Raw genomic sequence first — 21152 nt, 5'->3', positions numbered from 1 at the left:
CCCACTTAAGACACTCCCCCTTCTCTCCAATCCTTACATCTTGTGCTCAACAGGAAGAAGGAAACCAGATACTAAACCCTGATTACTCCCTTAAGGGGAACTGACCTCACCTCCTGACCTCAACCGTACCTTCCCGTAGTCCACAGATGTCCATCTGTCTCCCCTATCTCAACCGTTGCTCTACTCCCTTCCCCCAACCCATTCCAACACATTCCACAGCTATCTGTCTTTCTACAGAGGCCCAGTCTCTTTCTCCTTTGATTCTATGCTTCTTTCTTATCATTTATTTAATATCTCAAGGCTCAAAATGTCGAATCCAAAAGTTCAGAAGTCACATAATTAGTTCAATAAAGTCCACTTGTGTGCAATCTAAGTGTCACATGATCTGTCACAGGATCTCAGTAGATATACACCTGTTCTGATCAGAAACTTTGAACATTCCACGGAGCACCATTAAATCCATTATAAGAAAATTGAAAGAAAATGGTACCACAACAAACCTGCCAAGAGAGGGCCGCCCACCAAAACTCACGGACCAGGCAGGGAGGGCATTAATCAGAGAGGCAAGAAAGAGAACAAAGATAACCCTGAAGGAGCTGCAAAGCTCCACACCGGAGATTAGAGTATCTGTCCATAGGACCACTTTAAGTCGTACACTCCACAGAGCTGGGCTTTACGGAAGAGTGGCCAGAAAAAAAGCCATTGCTTAAAGAAAAAAATAAGCAAACACATTTGGTGTTCGCCAAAAGGCATGTGGGAGACTCCCCAAACATATGGAAGAAGGTACTCTGGTTAGATGAGGCTAAAATTGAGCTTTTTGGCCATCAAGGAAATCGCTATGTCTGTTGCAAACCCAACAACTCTCATCACCCCGATAACCTCATCCCCACAGTGAAGCATAGTGGTGGCAGCATCATGCTGTGGGTTTGGTTTTCATCAGCAGGGACTGGAAAACTGGTCAGAATTGAAGGAATGATGGTTGGAAATTCTTGAGGGAAACCTTTTTTTTAGTCTTCAAGAAATTTGAGACTGGGACAGAGGTTCACCTTCCAGCAGGATAATGACCCTAAGCATACTGCTAAAGCAATACTTGAGTGGTTTCAGGGGAAACATTTAAATGTCTTGGAATGGCCTGGTCAAAGCCCAGACCTCAATCCAATTGAGAATCTGTGGTATGACTTAAAGATTGCTGTACACCAGCGGAACCAATCTAACTTGAGCTTGAGTAGTTTTGCCTTGAAGAATGGGCAAAAATCCCAGTGGCTAGATGTGCCAAGCTTATAGAGACATACTCCAAGAGACTTGCAGCTGCAATTGCTGCAAAAGGTGTCGCTACAAAGTATTGGCTTTGGGGGGGTGAATAGTTATGCACGCTCAAGTTTTCAGTTTTTTTGTCTTATTTGTTGTTTGTTTCACAAAAAAATATATTTTGCATCTTCAAAGTGGTAGGCATGTTGTGTAAATCAAACGATACAAACCCCCCCAAAAAATCTATTTTATTTCAAGGTTGTAAGGCAACAAAATAAGAAAAATGCCAAGGGGGGTGAGTACTTTCCCAAGCCACTGTATGGTGTTATTACTGTGTAGGCTTATCATATATTGGTCCCAGATTAAGCATAGTCTTGGACTAAAATGCACCTTTAGTGGAGATAGCTTCTTAGTCCAGGACTAGGCTTAATCACTGTCTGGAAACCAACACATAGTGTATAGGCTTGCTTATCACATTTACTGTAAACGCCAAACATCCTGTATCACTGATACACCTGCAGCTTAGATCATTGATGTAAACATTATGAAGAGGTTCACTGGTGATCTACTAACTACTGTAGGACTATATCATGGTAAAGTAGCCAATTAACACAAACAACACACAAAAAACACTATATATACAAAAGTATGTGGATTCGGCTATTTCAGCCACACCCGTTGCTAACAGGTGTATCAAATCAAGCACACAGCCATGCAATCTCTACTGGCGAACACTGGCAGTAGAATAGCCTTACTGAAGAGCTCAGTGACTTTCAACGTGGCACTGTCATAGGATGACACCTTTCCAACAAGTCAGTTCATCAAATTTCTGCCCTGCTAGAGCTGCCCAGGTCAACTGTAAGCGCTGTTATTGTGAAGTGGAAACGTCTAGGAGCAACAAAGGCTCAGCCGCGAAGTGGTAGGCCACACAAGCTCACAGGATCGGACTGTCCTCGGTAGCAACGAGTTCCAAACTGCCTCTGGAAGCAACTTCAGCATAAGAACTGTTAGTCAGGTGCGTCATGAAATGGGTTTCCATGGCCGAGCCGCCGCACACAAGCCTAAGATCACCATGCGCCATGCCAATCGTCGGCTGGAGTGGGGTAAAGCTTGCTGCCATTGGACTCTGGAGCAGTCGAAATGCATTCTCTGGAGTGATGAATCAAGCTTCACCATCTGGAAGTCCGATGGACAAATCTGGGTTTGACGGATGCCAGGAGAACGCTACCTTCCCAAATGCATAGTGCCAACTGTAAAGTTTGATGGAGGAGGAATAATAGTTTGGGCTGTTTTTCATGGTTCGGGCTAGGCCCCTTAGTTCCAGTGAAGGGAAATCTTAATGCTACAGCATACAATGACATTCTAGACAATTCTGTGCTTCAAACTTTGTGGCAACAGTTTGGGGAAGGCCCTTTCCTGTTTTCATGACAATGCCCCTGTGTACAAAGCGAGGTCCATATAGAAATTGTTTGTCAAGATCGGTGTGGAAGAACTTGACTGGCCTGTCTAGAACCCTGACCTCAACCCCATCAAATACCTTTGGGATGAATTGGAACACCGACTGCGAGCCAGGTCTAATTGCCCAACATCAGTGCCCGACCTCACAAATGCTCTTGTGGCTGAATGGAAGCAAGTCCACGCAGCAATGTTCCAACAACTAGTGGAAAGCCTTCCCAGAATAGTGGAGGCTGTTATAGCAGCAAAGGGGGGACCAACTCCATATTAATGCCCATGATTTTAGAATGAGATGTTCAACGAGCAATTGTCCACATACTTTTGGTCATGTAGTGTACAATAACACATAACCTTTAGGGAAACGGAAAGGGGTATACCTGGTCAGTTGTCCAACTGAATGTATTCATCTGAAATGTGTCCTCCGCATTTAACCCAACCCCTCTGATTTGGTGGCATTTACCTGTATTTGGAGCAGTTCATAGATCATTATACGTAAGGGAATGACCGTTTCTTTTGAAAATAACTGACTCATCAGTAATTCATTCCATTCAAAAGGTTATTTAAAACAATCTTACAATTACAATGGAGCAGCTGAGCACACAACATAATGGTATTCTGATTTAGCATTAGGCCTTCCCTTTGGAGGCAGGCACAGGGCACAGACAGAGGCACCAGGGGAGGGCAGCAAAGCACTGCTGAACAATGACAACACTGTCTGAGACATGTTCTTGTTCCAGGGTGGCCCAAAACGAATGTGTGAGGTGACAGGTGAGTCACATGTTTTTTTGTGTCACAAAATATCATATGAAACATCATTCGTAATCAGATTTTATTTGGATTAGACATGAATCTTAGTGTACCAAGACCAAGTTACACAAGACATGTAACATGTGGTTTTCAGATGTCAGATTAAAATTGGCAAATATAACAAAGTAAATATTGTACATCTGCAATGGATATGGTTATGAAGCTACTGAGAATGGTTTGTTAGTTAATTGTTCTTTTTATATTCTTTTTAAATTCTTTTTATAAATTATTGACATTTTGTGCCTTTGGTGTAGATTATTGTGTTGACATTTTAGTTTTGGTGATTAAGTGGTTTTCAGTGGTTAAAAGCAAGCTCCTGTGAGTCTGGGTTGTGCAATGCAAGTGGTGTGCTTAGGGCACCTGCATACCTTCTATGGCTCATCTCCTTTAGGCTATGGATTGTGAAAGCCCTTAGTTGCAGAAAACATTCTGATTGTGAAGACATCAGAAGCACGACTGTTGGCTTTGTTCTTAGTTCTTACACAAACACTACACACGTACTACAGTTTAAGGCCAATGATATGCCTATAACACTGACTGTAGAAACATAGTCATCTAATATCTGCCATCTCTCTGACAGACCATGAGAGAACTTGTACCCCTAGGGATAGATTTCCAACCTGAGAAGACTCAACATCGCTAAGAACCAGAATTCAATACAGGAACAAAGCCCCAAGAAGCCTGATGCTGATCGGAGGGGCACAACATAATGATTAATACTATTATGATCTTGCCTTATGTTCCCTCATTAAATATAAAAATAGCTAAGATTTGGAATAACTGTAACAATACATGAGAGGGTGTGATATAGTATATGGTGTGATATATACTGTATAGGCCAATCATATTGTATACAGTGCCTTGCAAATGTATTCACCCCCCTTGGTATTTTTCACATTTTTTTGCATTACAACCTGTAATTTAAATAGATTTTTATTTGGATTTCATGTAATGGACATACACAAACTAGTCCAAATTAGTGAAGTGAAATGAAAAAAATAACTTGTTTCAAAAAATGTAAAAACATTTCAAACTGAAAAGTGGAGTGTGACTGTGTATTCACCCCCTTTGCTATGAAGCCCCTAAATAAGATCTGGTGCAACCAATTACCTTCTGTTAGGTTCTTATTTTTCTGAGTAAATAACTCACGGACACTAGAGAAGCTTTAAAATAACTGACTCATCAGTAATCCATTCCATTCAAAAGGTTATTTAAAACAATCTTAACAATTACAATGGAGCAGATGAGCACACAACATAATGGTATTCTGATTTAGCATTAGGCCTTCCCTTTGGAGGCAGGCACAGGGCGCAGACAGAGGCACCCAGGGGAGGGCAGCAAAGCAGAATACTTCTCATAAGGGATTTCGAATAATTTCCGATGTTTTACTCAGAGCAAATCTGGCAATGGTTTTGTTCTGGCAAACATGACTATGGGAAAGGAAAGACACTGCTCCTGCTTGTTTAATTACCCTCCTCACTCTCTCAGCGCATTTCCTCTCCACCCCAATCTGGGGGCCCACAAATGTTCCCACACAAAATTACACTTAACAGCCTAATAAACTATAAACATCAGCTTTTATTAACGTAACTCTCAAAAATAAAGATATACAGTACCAGTAAAATGTTTGGATACACCTACTCATTGAAGGGATTTTCTTTATTTTTACTATTTTCTATATTGTAGAATAATAGTAAAGACATCAAAACTATGAAATAACACATTTGGAATCATGTAGTAACTAAAAAAGTGTTAAACAAATCAGACTCTATTTTATATTTGAGATTCTTGAAAGCAGCAAACCTTTGCCTTGATGACAGCTTTGTACACTCTTGGCATTCTCTCAACCAGCTTCACCTGGAATGCTTTTCTTACAGTCTTGAAGGAGTTCCCACATATGCTGAGCACTTGTTGGCTGCTTTTCCTTCACTCTGCGGTCCAACTCATCCCAAACCCTCTCAATTGGGTTGAGGTCTGGTGATTGTGGAGGCCAGGTCATCTGGTGCAGCACTCCAACACTCTCCTTCTTCGTCAAATAGCCCTTACACAGCCTGGAGGTGTGTTGGGCCATTGTCCTGTTGAAAAACAAATGAAAGTCCCACTAAGTTCAAACTACATGTGACGGCCTATTGCTGCAGAATGCTGTGGTAGCTATGCTGGTTAAGTGGGCCTTGAATTCTAAATAAATCACTGACAGTGTCACCAGCAAAGCACCACCACACCATCACACCTCCTCCTCAATGCATCACAGTGGGAACCACACATGCGGAGATCATCCATTCACCTACTCAGCGTTTCACAAAGACACGACAGTTGGAACCAAAAATCTCAAATTTGGACTCATCACAGATTTCCACCAGTCTAATGTCCATTGCTCCTGTTTCTTGGTCTAAGCAAGTCTCTTCTTCTTATTGGTGTCCTTTAGTAGTGGTTTCTTTGCAGCAATTTGACCATGAAGGTCTGATTCACGCAGTCTCTGAACAGTTGATGTTGAGCTGTGTCTGCTACTTGAACTCTGTGAGGTACTTTCTGAGGTGCAGTTAATTACCAATTTCTGAGTCTGGTAACTCTAATGAACGTATTCTTTGCAGCAGAGGTAACTCTGGGTCTTCCTTTCCATTGGCGGTCCTCTGAGAGCCAGTTTCATCATAGTGCTTGATGGTTTTTGCAACTGCACTTGAAGAAACTTTCAAAGTTCTTGAAATTTTCCGTATTGACTGACCTTCATGACTTAAAGTAATGATGGACTGTCGTTTCTCTTTGCTTATTTGAGCTGTTCTTTCCATAATATGGACTTGGTCTTTTACCAAATAGGGCTATATTCTGTATACCACCCCTACCTTGTCACAACACAACTGATTGGCTCAAACACATTAAGAAGGGGAAAAAAGCCACAAAAAAGAGTGTGCAAAGCTGTCATAAAGGCAAAGGGTGGCTGCTTTCAAGAATCTCAAATATAAAATATATTTTGATATGTTTAACACTTTTTTTGCCTACTACATGTGTTATTTCATAGTTTTGATGTCTTTACTATTATTCTACATTGTAGAAAATGGTAAAAATAAAGAAAAACCCTTGAATGAGTAGGTGTGTCCAAACTTTTGGCTAGCACTGTATATATTTTAAAGTGTATGTTTCAGAACTATGAAATTCTATCATAACACAAATCATGCACTAATGCATTCTGCAGTCCTGCTACGGTGGGCAGAGAAAAATCCATGTAGAATGAGGATGCTGCCAAGCAGTGGAATGTTGCTGATGCTATAAATCTCAGCTCAGAAGCACCCAATCGAGCCTAATTGTAGCCTGAATTTGCCATGGAACCACCAGGCCTACTGCAGGCATCCTGGCTGGCAGCCATTGTCTTTATCAAAGGCCCAAAGCCAACCACAGTTGCAACAGTTATAATTACAGCCAGTTTGAGTTCCTTTTTAGATGCTCTTCATAGAAACGAGTTACATGGATTTGCTAAATTAGGACAACAGTTAACTTTTAAATGTATTTCAGGAGACACTGGAATGCGTTGGTGGACAGCATAGCTATATTGGTTGTGTCAGTTCACATGCAATACAAAATTAAGGTAGCTACCAGAAATGATGAAATGACAAATGTTTATCATTTGATTTTGGAAGAAAATAATTATTTCCGTCTTCTGACAAATATATTTTGCAGATCATAGGCTAATTGTGAAAACAAATCTGTTTTCTTCACTACTGCATCAGTTTCATCATTTCTCTGGGGTTATCTCTGGGTTAGCAACTTAGTCACTAACTGTTGACAGAAACTTGGGTCTTAGGGACTTATCCACGTCACAACATCAGCACAGAGTCATGGACATAGCTTGACAGAGAATATCATTAAGATATATCCTTTTAATATCAATTTCAATAGTCAAAGGAAAACACATCATACAGTATTATCATATTATATAAAAACGTCAATAAAATATTACATTTGATATGATCTTTTATGCATTTTGTCTCTCCCTTTGCTCTAACTAAACCCCTCCCTATTTCCATACTGCTGTTTGAGGCTTCCATGGCTTTGGCGGAGTGAGTATGACTCATAATAACCAGTTAAAAGGCTTTCCCATTAACCAGGACTTGCTACTCTATGCAAACTAGCCCCACTTCAATCCTGTGTGGTTACTATTAGAAATGCATCTTCTGTTCTGTTGGACCTGTGTTCTGGTCTTGGTTCTGCTTGGTCCATGTTCTACAGCTCCTACATCTATTCCTGAAGAAGAGGTCACGGCACTCCTCACAGGACAGACCCAAGAGGACCTAAAGCTGGCCACAGTAAGTGTATAATTGAATGAGTTAAATTACAAAATTACAGACAAGGACTGCATGTTACATTGTTTACTGTACGTAAAAATGCACATTTTAAATAACATGTTCACGTTTGACTGCGGATGACTGCGGATGTGAAAAAACTATATCATCCACATGTATTTGTAAAAATGTGATCAATACTTTAGAACTTTGTTCTAAAGATGTATCTGTACCCATTGGATGCAGTGATCACAATATAGTGGCTATATCCCAGAAAGTAAAGGCTCCAAAAGCTAGTGTATAAAATTGTGTATAAGATTTTCCAATTATTGATAAACATGCACCTGTTAAGAAACTGACTGTTAGAACTGTTAAGGCTCTATGGATTGATGAGGAATTGAAAAACTTATGGTTGAAAGAGATGAGGAAATTGGAGTGGCTAAGGAGTCTGGCTGAACATCTGACTGGTTGACTTACTGCAAATTGAGAAATGATGTGACTAAACTCAAAAATAATAATAATCTGTATTATGAAGTCAAGATCAATGATATAAACAATGACAGAAAATAATTTTGTGCAGAAAGATAAATTCACCTCATTCTTTCATCGAATCAGATCATCAAATTAAATCACTTCAACAAAGCTACTGAGGATGGTAACTGAATCTTTAGCCAGTATTAGCCACTCCTATCTGTCATATCTTTAATCTGAGCCTACAGAAAAGTGTCAGGCCTGGAGGGAAGCTAAAGTCATTCCGCTACCCAAGAATGGTAAAGCTGCCTTCACTGGTTCTAATAGCTGACATATCAGTTTGCTGCCAGCTCTTAGCAAATTGTGTTTGACCAAATACAATGCTATTTCTATCTAAACAAATTAACAACAGCCTTTCAGCATGCTTATAGAGAAGGGCACTCAACATGTACTACACTGACACAAATTACTTATTATTGGTTGAAATAAATTGATAATAAGAAGATTGTGGTAGCTGTACTGTTAGTTTTCAGTGCAACCTTTGATATTATTGACCATGACCTGTTGTTGAAAAAACATGTGTTATGGCTTTTCAACATCTGCCATATTGTGGATCTATCTATCTATCTATCTATCTATCTATCTATCTATCTATCTATCTATCTATCTATCTATCTATCTATCTATCTATCTATCTATCTATCTATCTATCTATCTATCTATCTATCTATCTATCTATCTATCTATCTATCTATCTATCTATCTATCTATCTATCTATCTATCTATCTATCTATCTATCTATCTATCTATCTATCTATCTATCTAATAGAAGAGAGAGGGTGTTCTTTAATGGAAGCTTCTCTAATTTTGAACATGTAAAGTGTGGTGTTCTGCAGGGCAGCTCTCTTGGGCCTCTACTCTTTTCAATTTTTTTTACAAATGACCTGCCACTGGCATTAAACAAAGCCTGTGTGTCCATGTATACCGATAATTCAACCCTATACTTGTCAGCAACGACAGCTAGTGAAATCACTGCAACCCTAAACAAAGAGTTGCAGTCAGTTTTAGAATGGGTGGCCATTAATAAACTGGTCCTGAACAGCTCTAAAACTAAGAACAATGTATTTGGTACAAATCATTCCCTAAGTTCTAGACCTCAGCTGAATCTGTCAATGAATGGTGTGGCTGTTGAGCAAGTTGAGGAGACTAAATTACTTGGTGTTACCTTAGATTGTAAACTGTCATGGTCAAAACATATTGATTCAATGGTTGTAAAGATTTCTGTCTAATGTGCTGGGGGTGTGTACATATTATGTAACACATAGTATCCTGTCTCACAGTTTTGATTCATGAACCTGCAAATATTTCCTAAATGTTATCCTTACAGGCAACCTAATATATTGGACTAAATTCAACATGTTATAATTAGTAAGTAAAAGTCCTGCAGGCTCTTATCTTATCTTGATTATTGTCCAGTCATATGGTCAAGTGCTGCAAAGAGAGTTAATCTAGTTAATCTACAGCTGGCCCAGAAGAGAGCGGTACGTTTTGCTCTTCATTGTAGTGAGAGGGCTAATATCAATACCATGCATGCCAGTCTCTCTTGGCTAAGAATTGAGGAAAGATTGACTGCCTTGCTTCTTGTTTTTATAAGAAACAATGTGTTGGAAATTCCAAATTGCTTGAATATTTTACTTACACAGCACTGACACACACACACTTATCCCATCAGACATGCCACCAGGGATCTGTTCACAGTATCCAGATCCAAAACAAATTCAAGGAAACATACAGTGTTATACAGAACCATGATTGCATGGAACTCCCTTCCATCTCATATAGCGAGAGTGAACAGCAAACCTGGTTTCAAAAAACAAAAAAAGCAATACCTCAGGCACAACACCTCTCCCCCATGTGTCCTACTTTTTGTGTGTATGTACTGACGTGTAACTGATAGATGCACACACACACACACACACACACACACACACACACACACACACACACACACACACACACACACACACACACACACACACACACACACACACACACACACACACACACACACACACACACACACGTCAGTGTTTTTAAATGTATGTAAATTGTAAAGTCTTTTGTCTGTAATGTAATGTATTTTTTGTTATGTGCCGGACTCCAGTAAGACTAGCTGTCACCATTGCCGTTGGCTAATGGTGATCCTAATAAAATCCCCCCCAAAATACTGTAACGGCACAGTGTGAGATATTGAGATAATCTTTTTTTATCCTTTTTTGTTGTCGTGGGTGGGAGGCGGAGCTAAACACAATTACCTCAGAATGTACATGCCCTCACAATCAAGCACAGTATATGTTCCAAGATTGGCAAGGCAAGGCTCCAAAATAAATCTGTTTTTAATTTAGAATGTAAATGTGATATGCACTGTGGGACCATTAAACTGAAGGATAATTGTGATTATTTCAAGGTTGCGTCTGAACAAACCCTATATTTATTTTATGGATTTGAGTAAACTATGCATTATTGCTTAACCACTGATGTAAAATGATGTTTGAGCATTAATGGTTCTGCTATGCCAAGTCTCACACAACAGTTGTGCTAGAGTATCAGAACTAGAAAGAATGGGGAAAATAATATGAACCCTTTGTCTCCAATTCCCTATAAAGTTTGTCCTTGGTACAGTGTTTCCACATGTCTAGTGTTTCCAACAAGAAGTTGTAACAAAGTGATTGAGTCCTTACTCAGTCAGCATAATATTGATTTAAGATGTTACGTTATATGATAGTGAGACTCTAAAGAAGCTTTCATCTGTTCTCAGGAGTACCTCCGGCATTATTACAACCTGAAGAAAGAACAACCTTTGGCTCGGATCAAGAGGAACCTGCCCTCGTTCACCTCCAAGGTGAAGGACATGCAGAGCTTCTTTGGCCTCAACACCACAGGCAGTCTGGACTCTGAGACCCTGGAGGTGATGAGTACCCCTCGCTGTGGGGTCTCTGATGTAGAGGACTACAGTCACAACAACCGAGTCAACCGCTGGAACAAGAACGTCATCACCTACAGGTAACAGTTAGGGGTTGGGTTAAATGCGGAAGACACATTTCAGTTGAATCCATTCAGTTGTACTACTGACTAGGTATCCCCCTTTCCCTATTCTTCTGAAATTAGATCCATGGCAACTGGAAGGCATGATATTATCACAGGATTTGTGTATTAGCTCACTGGAGGCTGTAGCAGGTAGACTAGTGGTTAAAAGCATTGGCCCAGTAACCAAATGTGCCTTTGAGCAAGGCACTTGTGCCTTTGAGCAAGGCACTTAACTCTAATTGCTCCTGTAAGTCGCTCTGGATAAGAGTGTCTGCTAAATTATTAAAATGTAATTGTTTGATCTTGCAGCATTGGCAGGTACACCAGTGATTTGCCTCACAGCATGGTGGACTCTCTGATCGAGTCGGCGCTCAGCGTCTGGGCCAGGGCCAGCACTCTGACCTTTGTCAGGTCACGCACACAGAGGGCCGACATCATGGTGGAGTTTGCTACCTTTGGTGGGTAACACCTATAGTGGTCTTTCTAGATAACACTTTACATTAAGGTATACTTTATGAAGGGTTTATATACTTTATTGACTATTTATAGATTTACAGATACTTTATGAATCAATAATAAACATTGAACTTGCTGTTTGATGCTCCTAATACTCAGCTCCAAAACAAGGGAGTAGCAAAAACAATTGCTTTGACTCTGACATTTTGTTGTGTGTTTTCTCTAACCTCTGGGACATAAAGAGCACGGTGATGCCTACCCATTTGATGGGTCTAAGGGCACTTTGGCACATGCCTTTGGCCCTGGAGAGGGAATTGGAGGCGATGCCCACTTTGACGACGATGAAACTTGGACGGCAGGGTCAAAGGGTATCCTTTTTCATTTTATAGAATCATTAGAATTTTTTTTTAGATGTACTGATCAGTAGTTTATTTATTTTTTTAAACAAGAGAGAATGACCAAATAAACGGATTGTGCATGTTCCTGTTTGTGTGATTTCAGGGTTCAACCTGTATCTAGTGGCAGCCCATGAGTTTGGTCATTCTTTAGGCTTAAGGCACTCCCAAAACCCAGAGTCACTGATGTATCCTACATACAAATCCAGTCGCAGTTCACACAACCTGCTCTCCAAAGAGGACATTGCAATAATCAACTCACTTTACGGTAAGGAGGAGACCATTCAACAAATTCAAATTCTGAATGTAAGATAAGATCATACAGTAACGGCCCTTTGGCCCTTGTTAAAAGTAGTGCACTATAGTGCATAGTGTATATATAGGGGATAGCAATTTCGACACAGACTAAATGTTTATTTTGGTGTGCCTTAGGTCCAAAAAACAGTCAGCCATATTACTACTCCAGATATGGCTGGAATCCACTTTACAACCCCTGGTTCCTGGGTTCCCACTTCCCTCTGATGATGCAGAACAAATGTTCAGCTGACCTGTCCTTTGATGCTGTCTCCACCCTGGGGGATGCCACCTTCTTTTTCAAAGACAAGTATGTCCATCCACCCTGTTGAAATGCCAATAGTATTGATGAATGAAAAGCAAACAAATCTGGGGTTCCAAATGTCATGTTTTTTCCCCCCCTTCTGGAGGTATCTATGGATCAAGCACAACCAGCAATATGATATAAAAGAAGGTCCTATTAACAACTTCATGCCAAAGATTGAATCCAAAATTGATGCTGCCTTCTGGGTCCCTCGGCGATCCACTGCTTACCTGATTCATGGTACAGACATCTCCTACCATACTACCCCATCATGGTTAACGGTGTGTAACGAATGTATAGGACTCATTTTCTGAAAATAAAGTGAAGCCAGTTTGGAATGGGAACCCTAGTGCCCGTATCAGCTGAGATTGCACTAATTAGATGCTGGTATCAATCACGCCTACCTTATTTAGCGGTCTATTTCAGCTGACCGGTTCTGCTCAGACACCCTGCTGCCGCTTGCTGCTACTGCTAGTATGTGTTTCCTTCTTTTGCTCCGACCACCGCCCCAGGCTCCACCTGTTAGGTTCTGTTTCCTGCTGGGGGATTGGTATAGTCTACCGCGCTTCACTGCTTGTAAGTCCTTTTATATATTGACGCTTTGCTTGGGCAGTGAGCTACCCTGAAGGAGCAGAGTCTATATCGCCAAGACTTGCATTATTAATTATTGAATAAAAGGTTAAACATATTTCTACATGGTGTTTCCTTTCTAACTATGAGCCATCCTCTGTTTGTTCCAGAATCCATATACTGGACGGTGAAGGGTTCCATTGTGAAAGGCAAACCTAAACCCATCAGCAACTTTGGCTTCCCACCATGGGTTCAGGAAATAGATGCAGCGGTACACATTGTCAAAACAGGACGCACGCTGTTCTTCATTCACGACATTTACTACAGGTGAGCCTGGCATTCTGAAACATCACTAGTGTACAGTCATTAACCTACAGTACAAAATATCATTATAGCATATTGAATATATTGCAGAGAAACTGTATTGTGGACATTGTTTTTTCAGTTATAATGAAAACCGAAGAGTTATGGATGCTGGATACCCACAGTACATCAGTGATGATTTCCAAGGGCTCAATACTACTATCGATGCAGCTGTCTACAAAGATGGTTAGCTACTGTTACATCACGACAACAAAGACCATGTCAGCTCAATTTGAACATTTCATTTTGTAAAACTCCTCCTAATTGTTCAATTTTTGTTCATCCTAGGCTTCATCTACTTCTTCGTTGGACCACAAGTGTACAAGTACGATTATACCCAGAAACAAGTTGTTGGAACTGAGAAAGCAAATACCTGGCTCGGATGCTAGTGAATTCATGGGAATTTAAACGTTTTTGTCCAAAATGCAATAATGCAAAGCTGTACAAAACAGTATGCATAATGATAACATGTTGAATTTAGTCCAATGTATTAGGTTGCCTGTAAGGATAACATTTAGTAAATATGTGCAGGTTCATGAATAAACTGTGAGACAAGAATGTGTTACATAATACCAACATACTCGCAGCACATTAGACAGAAATGAACGGGTAAGTTTATGTGGCTCATTTCATAAACATTGCCTCGATCATATATTTCAGTTCACACATCAGCAAGTGCGGTTGAGATTGAAATGAAGATATGAAACCAGTCAAAATGTAATTTGGACATTTGGAAAGATTAAGTAGACGATTGATGTGCAAACGTGTAGCTAACGTGCAGGAAACAATATACAGTTGAAGTCGGAAGTTTACATACACCTTAGCCAAATACATTTAAACTCCGTTTTTCACAATTCCTGAAATGTAATCCTAGTAAAAATTCCTTGTCTTAGGTCAGTTAGGATCACCACTTAATTTTAAGAATGTGAAATGTCAAAATAATAGTAGAGAGAAGGATTTATTTCAGCTTTTATTTCTCTCATCACATTCCCAGGGGGTAAGAAGTTTACATACACTCAATTAGCATTTGGTAGCATTGCCTTTAAATTGTTTAACTTGGGTCAAACGTTTCGGGTAGCCTTCCACAAGCTTCCCACAATAAGTTGGGTGAATCTTGTCCCATTCCTCCTGACAGAGCTGGTGTAACTGAGTAAGGTTTGTAGGCTTCCTTGCTTGCACACGCTTTTTCAGTTCTGCCCACAAATGTTCTATAGGATTGAGGTTAGGGCTTTGTGACGGCCACTCCAATACCTTGACTTTGTTGTCCTTAAGCCATTTTGCCACAACTTTGGAAGTATGCTTGGGGTCATTGTCCATTTGGAAGACCCATTTGCGACCAAGCTTTAACTTCCTGACTGATGTCATGAGATGTTGCTTCAATATATCCACATAATTTTCCCTCCTCATGATGCCATCTATTTTGTGAAGTGCACCAGTCCCTCCTGCAGCAAAGCACCCCCACAACATGATGCTTCACGGTTGGGATGGTGTTCTTCGGCTTGCAAGCTTCCCCCTTTTTCCTCCAAACATAATGATGGTAATTATGGCCAAACAGTTCTATTTTTGTTTCATCCTACTAGAGGACATTTCTCCAAAAAGTACAATCTTTGTCCCCATGTGCAGTTGCAAATCATAGCCCGGTTTTTTTATGGCGGTTTTGAAGCAGTGGCGTCTTCCTTGCTTAGCGGCCTTTCAGGTTATGTCGATATAGGATTCGTTTTACTGTGGATATAGATACTTTTGTGCCTGTTTTCTCCAGCATCTTCACAAGGTCCTTTGCTGTTATTCTGGGATTGATTTGCACTAATCGCACCAAAGTCTCATTCCTGAGCAGTATGACGGCTGCGTGGTCCCATGGTGGTAATACTTGCATACTATTGTTTGTACAGATGAACGTGGTACCTTCAGGCGTTTGGAAATTGCTCCCAAGAATGAACCAGACTTGTGGAGGTCTATAATTTTTTTCTGAGGTCTTGGCTGATTTCTTTTGATTTTCCCATGATGTCAAGCAAAGAGGGACTGAGTTTGAAGGTAGGCCTTGAAATGTACCCACAGGGCCACCTCCAATTCACTCAAATGATGTCAATTAGCCTATCAGAAGCTTCTAAAGCCATGACATAATTTTCTTGAATTTTCCAAGCTGTTTAAAAACACAGTCAACTTAGTGTATGTAAACTTCTGACCCGCTGGAATTGTGATACAGTGAAATAATCTGTCTGTAAACAATTGTTGAAAAAATTAAGTGTATGTAAACTTCCGACTTCAACTGTACTTGATAACCAAAGTAACAATCCCAGCATTGACAGAAAGGGCCATAAGATACCCTTTTAGTCCTGTTTCATACTCTTAAGACCTATATGTAGTTCAGGGCTTTCTATAGAGCAATTATTCTTACCACACACCTCATGGTAATAGTGGCAGCAACTGCAGAATTGAAGGCTTTGAAACCACGTGATTCACCGCAGACCTTTAGTATGCTCCTATCTATAAAGCCATGAACTAAAATGTAAAGAGCTTGTTCATTTAAAGATGGAGCGGCTGTGGCCCTGGATCCATGTGCTGTGTATTCTAGTCCTCACAGACCTGTGGACTTTACCCATCTCTAAGGAACAATGGCCAAGGCCTAAGAACATGGAACTGGCTGAGTTTTGTGTCTTCATCCACTCTTTTGAAAATCATCTGGAAAAGAGTAAAAAAATACTGCATTGGAGTACATTGATTGTTTTGACTAATTCCTCAGGTATTGCAATTCTAGTTATTTTCTGTTTTTCAATGGTAATAGTTGAGTATACTTACAGTAGGAGGTGCACTTTAGGACAACTAAAAGTTATGACTACTTTAGATCAAGCAAAAGCTATTTTCTGGATAACTTAAAATGTTGCCTACTTTAGGACAAATAAGACGTATTTGTCCATATAAGAGAAGCGACCTGCTATCAGTGGGAATTTGGTTAGTAACCAGCTGGTTGATAAGGTACCTGAGGATGTTCTACCACATGAGCCACAGCAGTGGTCCCCTGCCCTGCAGTAAGAGGGCCACCTCCACCTCAGCCCTGGAGGAGAAGATCAGGGAGATGCAGGGTTTCTTTAGTCTGAAGAAGACTGGTAGACTGGATCTCCAAACCCTCTCTCTGATGAGGAAGCACAGGTGTGTACTGCCTGCTGTGGAAAACTACAGCTTTTACCCTGACCAGTGGAAGAATCACACCTTCACCTACAGGTAGGCGCATGTTATTACCTGTTATCTGTTAGCGGTCACAATGTCTTCTTCTTTCTGCTGACAAGTGTCTTCTGTCTGTGTTGTCCATCTTGTTGTACCATTTCTTTTTATTTCCTCCCCCTGCCCCACAGGAGGCCTTTTGCCTCAAGCCAGGCCGTCTTTGTAAATATGGATTTGTTCTTAATTAACCTGACTAGTAAAATAAAGAAATACATTTGATCTTTTGACTTTTTCTCCACTGATATTCTAAATATCTGTCAGAATATAGATATACAGTGCCTTCAGAAAGTGTTCAGACCCCTTGACTTTTTCCACATTTTGTTAGGTTACAGCCTTGTTCTAAAATCGATTAAATAGTGTTTTTTTGCCCTCATCAATCTATACACAATACCCCATAATGACAAAGCAAAAACGTATTTTTAATTTTTTTTAAAACATTTTTGCTAATTTATAAATATATCACATTTGCATAAGTATTCAGACCCTTTACTCAAGCACCTTTGGCAGCAGTTAGAGCCTTGAGTCTTCTTGGGTATGACGCTTTAAGCTTGGCACACCTGCATTTGGGGAGTTTCTCCCATTCTTCTCTGCAGATCCTCTCAAGCTCTGTTAGGTTGGATGGCGAGCGTTGCTGCACAGCTATTTTCAGGTCTCTCCAGAGATGTTCGAATGGGTTCAAGTCCGGACTCTGGCTGGGCCACTCAAGGACATTCACAGACTTGTCCCGAAGCCACTCCTGTTTTGTCTTGGCTGTGTGCTTAGGGTCGTTGTCTTGTTGGAAGGTGAACCTTCGCCCCAGCCTGAGGTCCTGAGCACTCTGGAGCAGGTTTTCATCATGGATCTCTCTGTACTTTGCTCAGTTCATCTTTGCCTCAATTCTGACTAGTCTCCCAGTCCTTGCAGATGAAAAATGCTGCCACCACCATGCTTCGCCATAGGGATGGTGCCAGGTTTCCTCCAGACGTGACACTTGTCATTCAGGCCAAAGAGTTCAATCTTGGTTTCATCAGACCAGAGAATCTTGTTTCTCATGGTCTGAGAATCTTTAGGTGCCTTTGGGCAAACTCAGAGCGGGCTGTCATGTGCCTTTTACAGAGGAGTGGCTTCCGTCTGGCCACTCTACCATAAAGGCCTGATTAGTGGAGTGCTTCAGAGATGGTTGTCCTTCTGGAAGGTTCTCCCATCTCCACAGAGGAACTCTAGAGCTCTGTCAGAGTGATCATCGGGTTCTTGGTAACCTCCCTCACCAAGGCCCTTCTCCCCTGATTGCTAAGTTTGGCCGGGCAGCCAGCTCTAGGAAGAGTCTTGGTGGTTCCAAACTTCTTCCATTGAAGAATGATGGAGGCCACTGTGTTTTTGGGGACTTTAAATGCTGTAGAACTGTTTTGGTACCCTTCCCCAGATCTGTGCCTCGACGCAATCCTGCGGACAATTTCTTCGACTTCATGGCTTGGTTTTTGCTCTGACATGCACTGTCAACTGTGGGAACTTATATAGACAGGTGTGTGGTTTTCCAAATCATGTCCAATCAATTTAATTTACCACATCTCAAGGATGGTAAATGGAAACAGGATGCACCTGAGCTCAATGTCGAGTCTCATAGCAAAGGGTCTGAATACTTATGTAAAAAAGCTATTTCAGTTTTTAATTGTAATAAATGTGCAAAACGTTCTAAAAACCTGTTTTCGCTTTGTCATTATGGGGTAGTGTGTAGATTGCTGAGGATTTTTTATTTATTTAATACATTTTCGAATAAGGCTGTAACGTAACAAAATGTCGAAAAAGTCAAGGGGTCTGAATACTTTCCGAAGGCACTGCCACTTCCCAAAACAGACTTTCATATGTTTTAACTGCAGGGAGTTACACTGAGTGTACAAAACATTAGGAACATGACATAGACTGACCAGGTGAATCCAGGTGAAAGCTATGATCCCTTATTGATGTCACTTGTTAAATCCACTTCAATCAGTGTAGATGGATAGGAGGAAACAGGTTAAAGAAGGATTTTTAAACCTTGAGACAATTGAGACATGGATTGTGTATGTGTGCCATTCAGAGGGTGAATGGGCAAGACTAAAGATTTAAGTGCCTTTGAACGGGGTATGGTAGTATGTGCCAGGCGCACCGGTTTGAGTGTGTCAAGAACTGCAACGCTTCTGGATTTTTCACACTCAACAGTTTCCCGTGTGTATCAAGAATGGTCCACCACCCAAAGGACATCCAGTCAACTTGACACAACTGTGGGAAGCGTTGGAGTCAACATGGGCCAGCATCCCTTTGGAATTCTTTCGACACCATGTAGAGTCCACGCCCCATTGAATTGAGGCTGTTCTGAGGGCAAAGGGGGTGCAACTCAATATTAGCAATCTGTTCCTAATGTTTTGTACATTCAGTGTATAAGAGGAACTACATAATCCACAAAATTAACTATGTTATCATAACTTCACAGTTTTGTTTCATCACTGAATTGCAACAATCAATACCTGCCAATAGATTACAAGCTCACTGGATATAACTAGTCATGTTTCGTTCAGGTTGCTTCATGCTTTTCTGTGTTGTCTGTGTGCCAATGACCAGCAGGATTGCTCAGTACACCCCTGACCTTACAAGGGAAGTGGTGGATACCTCATTCCGTTTGGCCCTGAAAATCTGGAGTGATGAGGCCCCACTGAAATTCATCAATGTCAACCACGACAAGGCAGACATTATCCTCTCCTAAGCAAGAAAGAGTATTCTGACCCTAAATCAGTCTCTGCTCAGTTCAGTGTAGTTTCTAATAGAGGTGGTAGAGAATGTGTGTGGCTGCATGTGAGATTTTAATTGCGCTATAATTATATACCTACTGGAGCCAGTTTCCAGGTACATGACTGTTAGTACATCTCTCTCCATTTGTCCATCGTAGCTCATGGAAAATTCTTTCCCTTTGATGGCCCCACAGGTATTCTGGCTCACGCCTTCAAGCCAAGGGAGTGCATGGGGGGAGACGTGCACTTTGACAAGGATGAAATCTGGACAGTGTGGCATCGCAAGCTAGGTAGGGCCACTGCTCCAAGCATAACATGAGGATCTGAATAGTTTTTAAAAACACAATAAAATAGGATTTCAAATATGATTATAGACAAATAAACATTTTCTCATTGGATGTTGTTTTAGGTTACAACCTGTTCACTGTTGTGGCCCATGAGTCAGGCCACTCCCTTGGTATCTCCCATTCCAAAGACCCCTCATCTCTCATGTACCCCAACTACAAGTATTACAATGGAGCACAGTACACACTGCCATGAGGTGACGCGCTGGGAATCCAGCAGTTGAGTTGAAGTCACCATAGTTATCAAATGGTCCATTTTTGGTGGATTTCTATCTAAACATTGGAGACTTTGCTTTTATTTCCAAAGCAAGCCGGTCAGAAAACAGGATCCACCTAATCTTCCTAAGAAGTGCGATCCCAACTTCTCTGTTGATGCAGTGGCAGTGTTCGGGAAGGAGATAGTTCTCTTTAAAAAGCATGTAAAGGAGTTTTGAATTATGCAATATGATTTTTATGGTATAAATTCTTATTTGCCCCAACACAGCTGTTTGTTTCCCTCCAGGTACATGTGGTTGAGGACAACATGGACGACATACTGGAATCGTCTGAGAGAGGGCCCCAGCAGCACATACCTTCCCAGCATCAACTCTCCTGTGGGTGCGGCCTATGACATCCCTGCCAAAGGCGTGGCATATGTCTTCACTGGTAATGTGCAGTCTGATCGCCTCAAAGGCCTCACTTAGGCCTTGCAGCATGACAAGGCTAGATTTGAAACAGAAAACTGTTTCAAAGAACAACTGGACCTAAATTATAGCACTATGTCATAATTGTCGCACCTCATGCAAGAAACTCACGAAGCTTATTGCCATCTGGCAGTTCTTGTGGTATGGTTTTCATAATGTTCCAAATGCAGTGGCGGTGCTCTGTGTTTCAGGTCCTAAGTACTGGGTGGTTTGACAGCTTAAGATGAAAAGCCACTTTGGCTCCATATATGACTATGGCCAGAGTAAGGAACATTGACGCTGCTGTTCATATCAGTGAATATGGAAAAACCTTATTCTTCATCGGACACAATTACTACAGGTAAACACAGTCTCTAACAAAATGTTTTTGGGTAAATGACAAACATAAAGTGAATGGTAATTACAGTATAATACAGTATTCTGTTGCAGAAAATATA

The 21152-nt window shown here is 40.9% G+C and overlaps 1 protein-coding gene and 2 long non-coding RNA genes across 3 annotated transcripts; 2 read left to right on the top strand and 1 right to left on the bottom strand.

Annotated features, from left to right (window-relative positions):
* The first annotated feature begins 7568 nt into the window (after window positions 1-7568).
* Window positions 7569-14283, top strand: mmp20b (matrix metallopeptidase 20b (enamelysin)). The gene is made up of 10 exons (XM_014163141.2): window positions 7569-7808; window positions 11075-11319; window positions 11653-11801; window positions 12042-12167; window positions 12301-12462; window positions 12627-12798; window positions 12899-13032; window positions 13533-13689; window positions 13808-13911; window positions 14014-14283. The coding sequence occupies exons 1-10, from the start codon at window positions 7668-7670 to the stop codon at window positions 14112-14114; spliced, it is 1491 nt and encodes a 496-aa protein (XP_014018616.1). The 5' UTR covers window positions 7569-7667; the 3' UTR covers window positions 14115-14283.
* Window positions 11026-13350, bottom strand: LOC106581225 (uncharacterized). Its single transcript, XR_001323043.2, has 4 exons — window positions 13197-13350; window positions 13023-13102; window positions 12743-12813; window positions 11026-11313 (listed from the first exon to the last, which is right to left on the bottom strand). It is a non-coding gene; the product is annotated as an uncharacterized lncRNA (long non-coding RNA).
* A 1645-nt stretch (window positions 14284-15928) lies between the features above and the next one.
* On the top strand, window positions 15929-20715 carry LOC106581228 (collagenase 3). The gene is made up of 5 exons (XR_006760945.1): window positions 15929-16944; window positions 19525-19673; window positions 19847-19978; window positions 20098-20251; window positions 20535-20715. It is a non-coding gene; the product is annotated as a collagenase 3 (long non-coding RNA).
* Window positions 20716-21152: the final 437 nt, after the last annotated feature.

The sequence above is a fragment of the Salmo salar genome, chromosome ssa20 (genome assembly GCF_905237065.1).
Source record: "Salmo salar chromosome ssa20, Ssal_v3.1, whole genome shotgun sequence".
Classification (NCBI taxonomy): Eukaryota; Metazoa; Chordata; class Actinopteri; order Salmoniformes; family Salmonidae; genus Salmo; species Salmo salar.
This window is presented reverse-complemented; position numbering and strand designations above follow the sequence as displayed.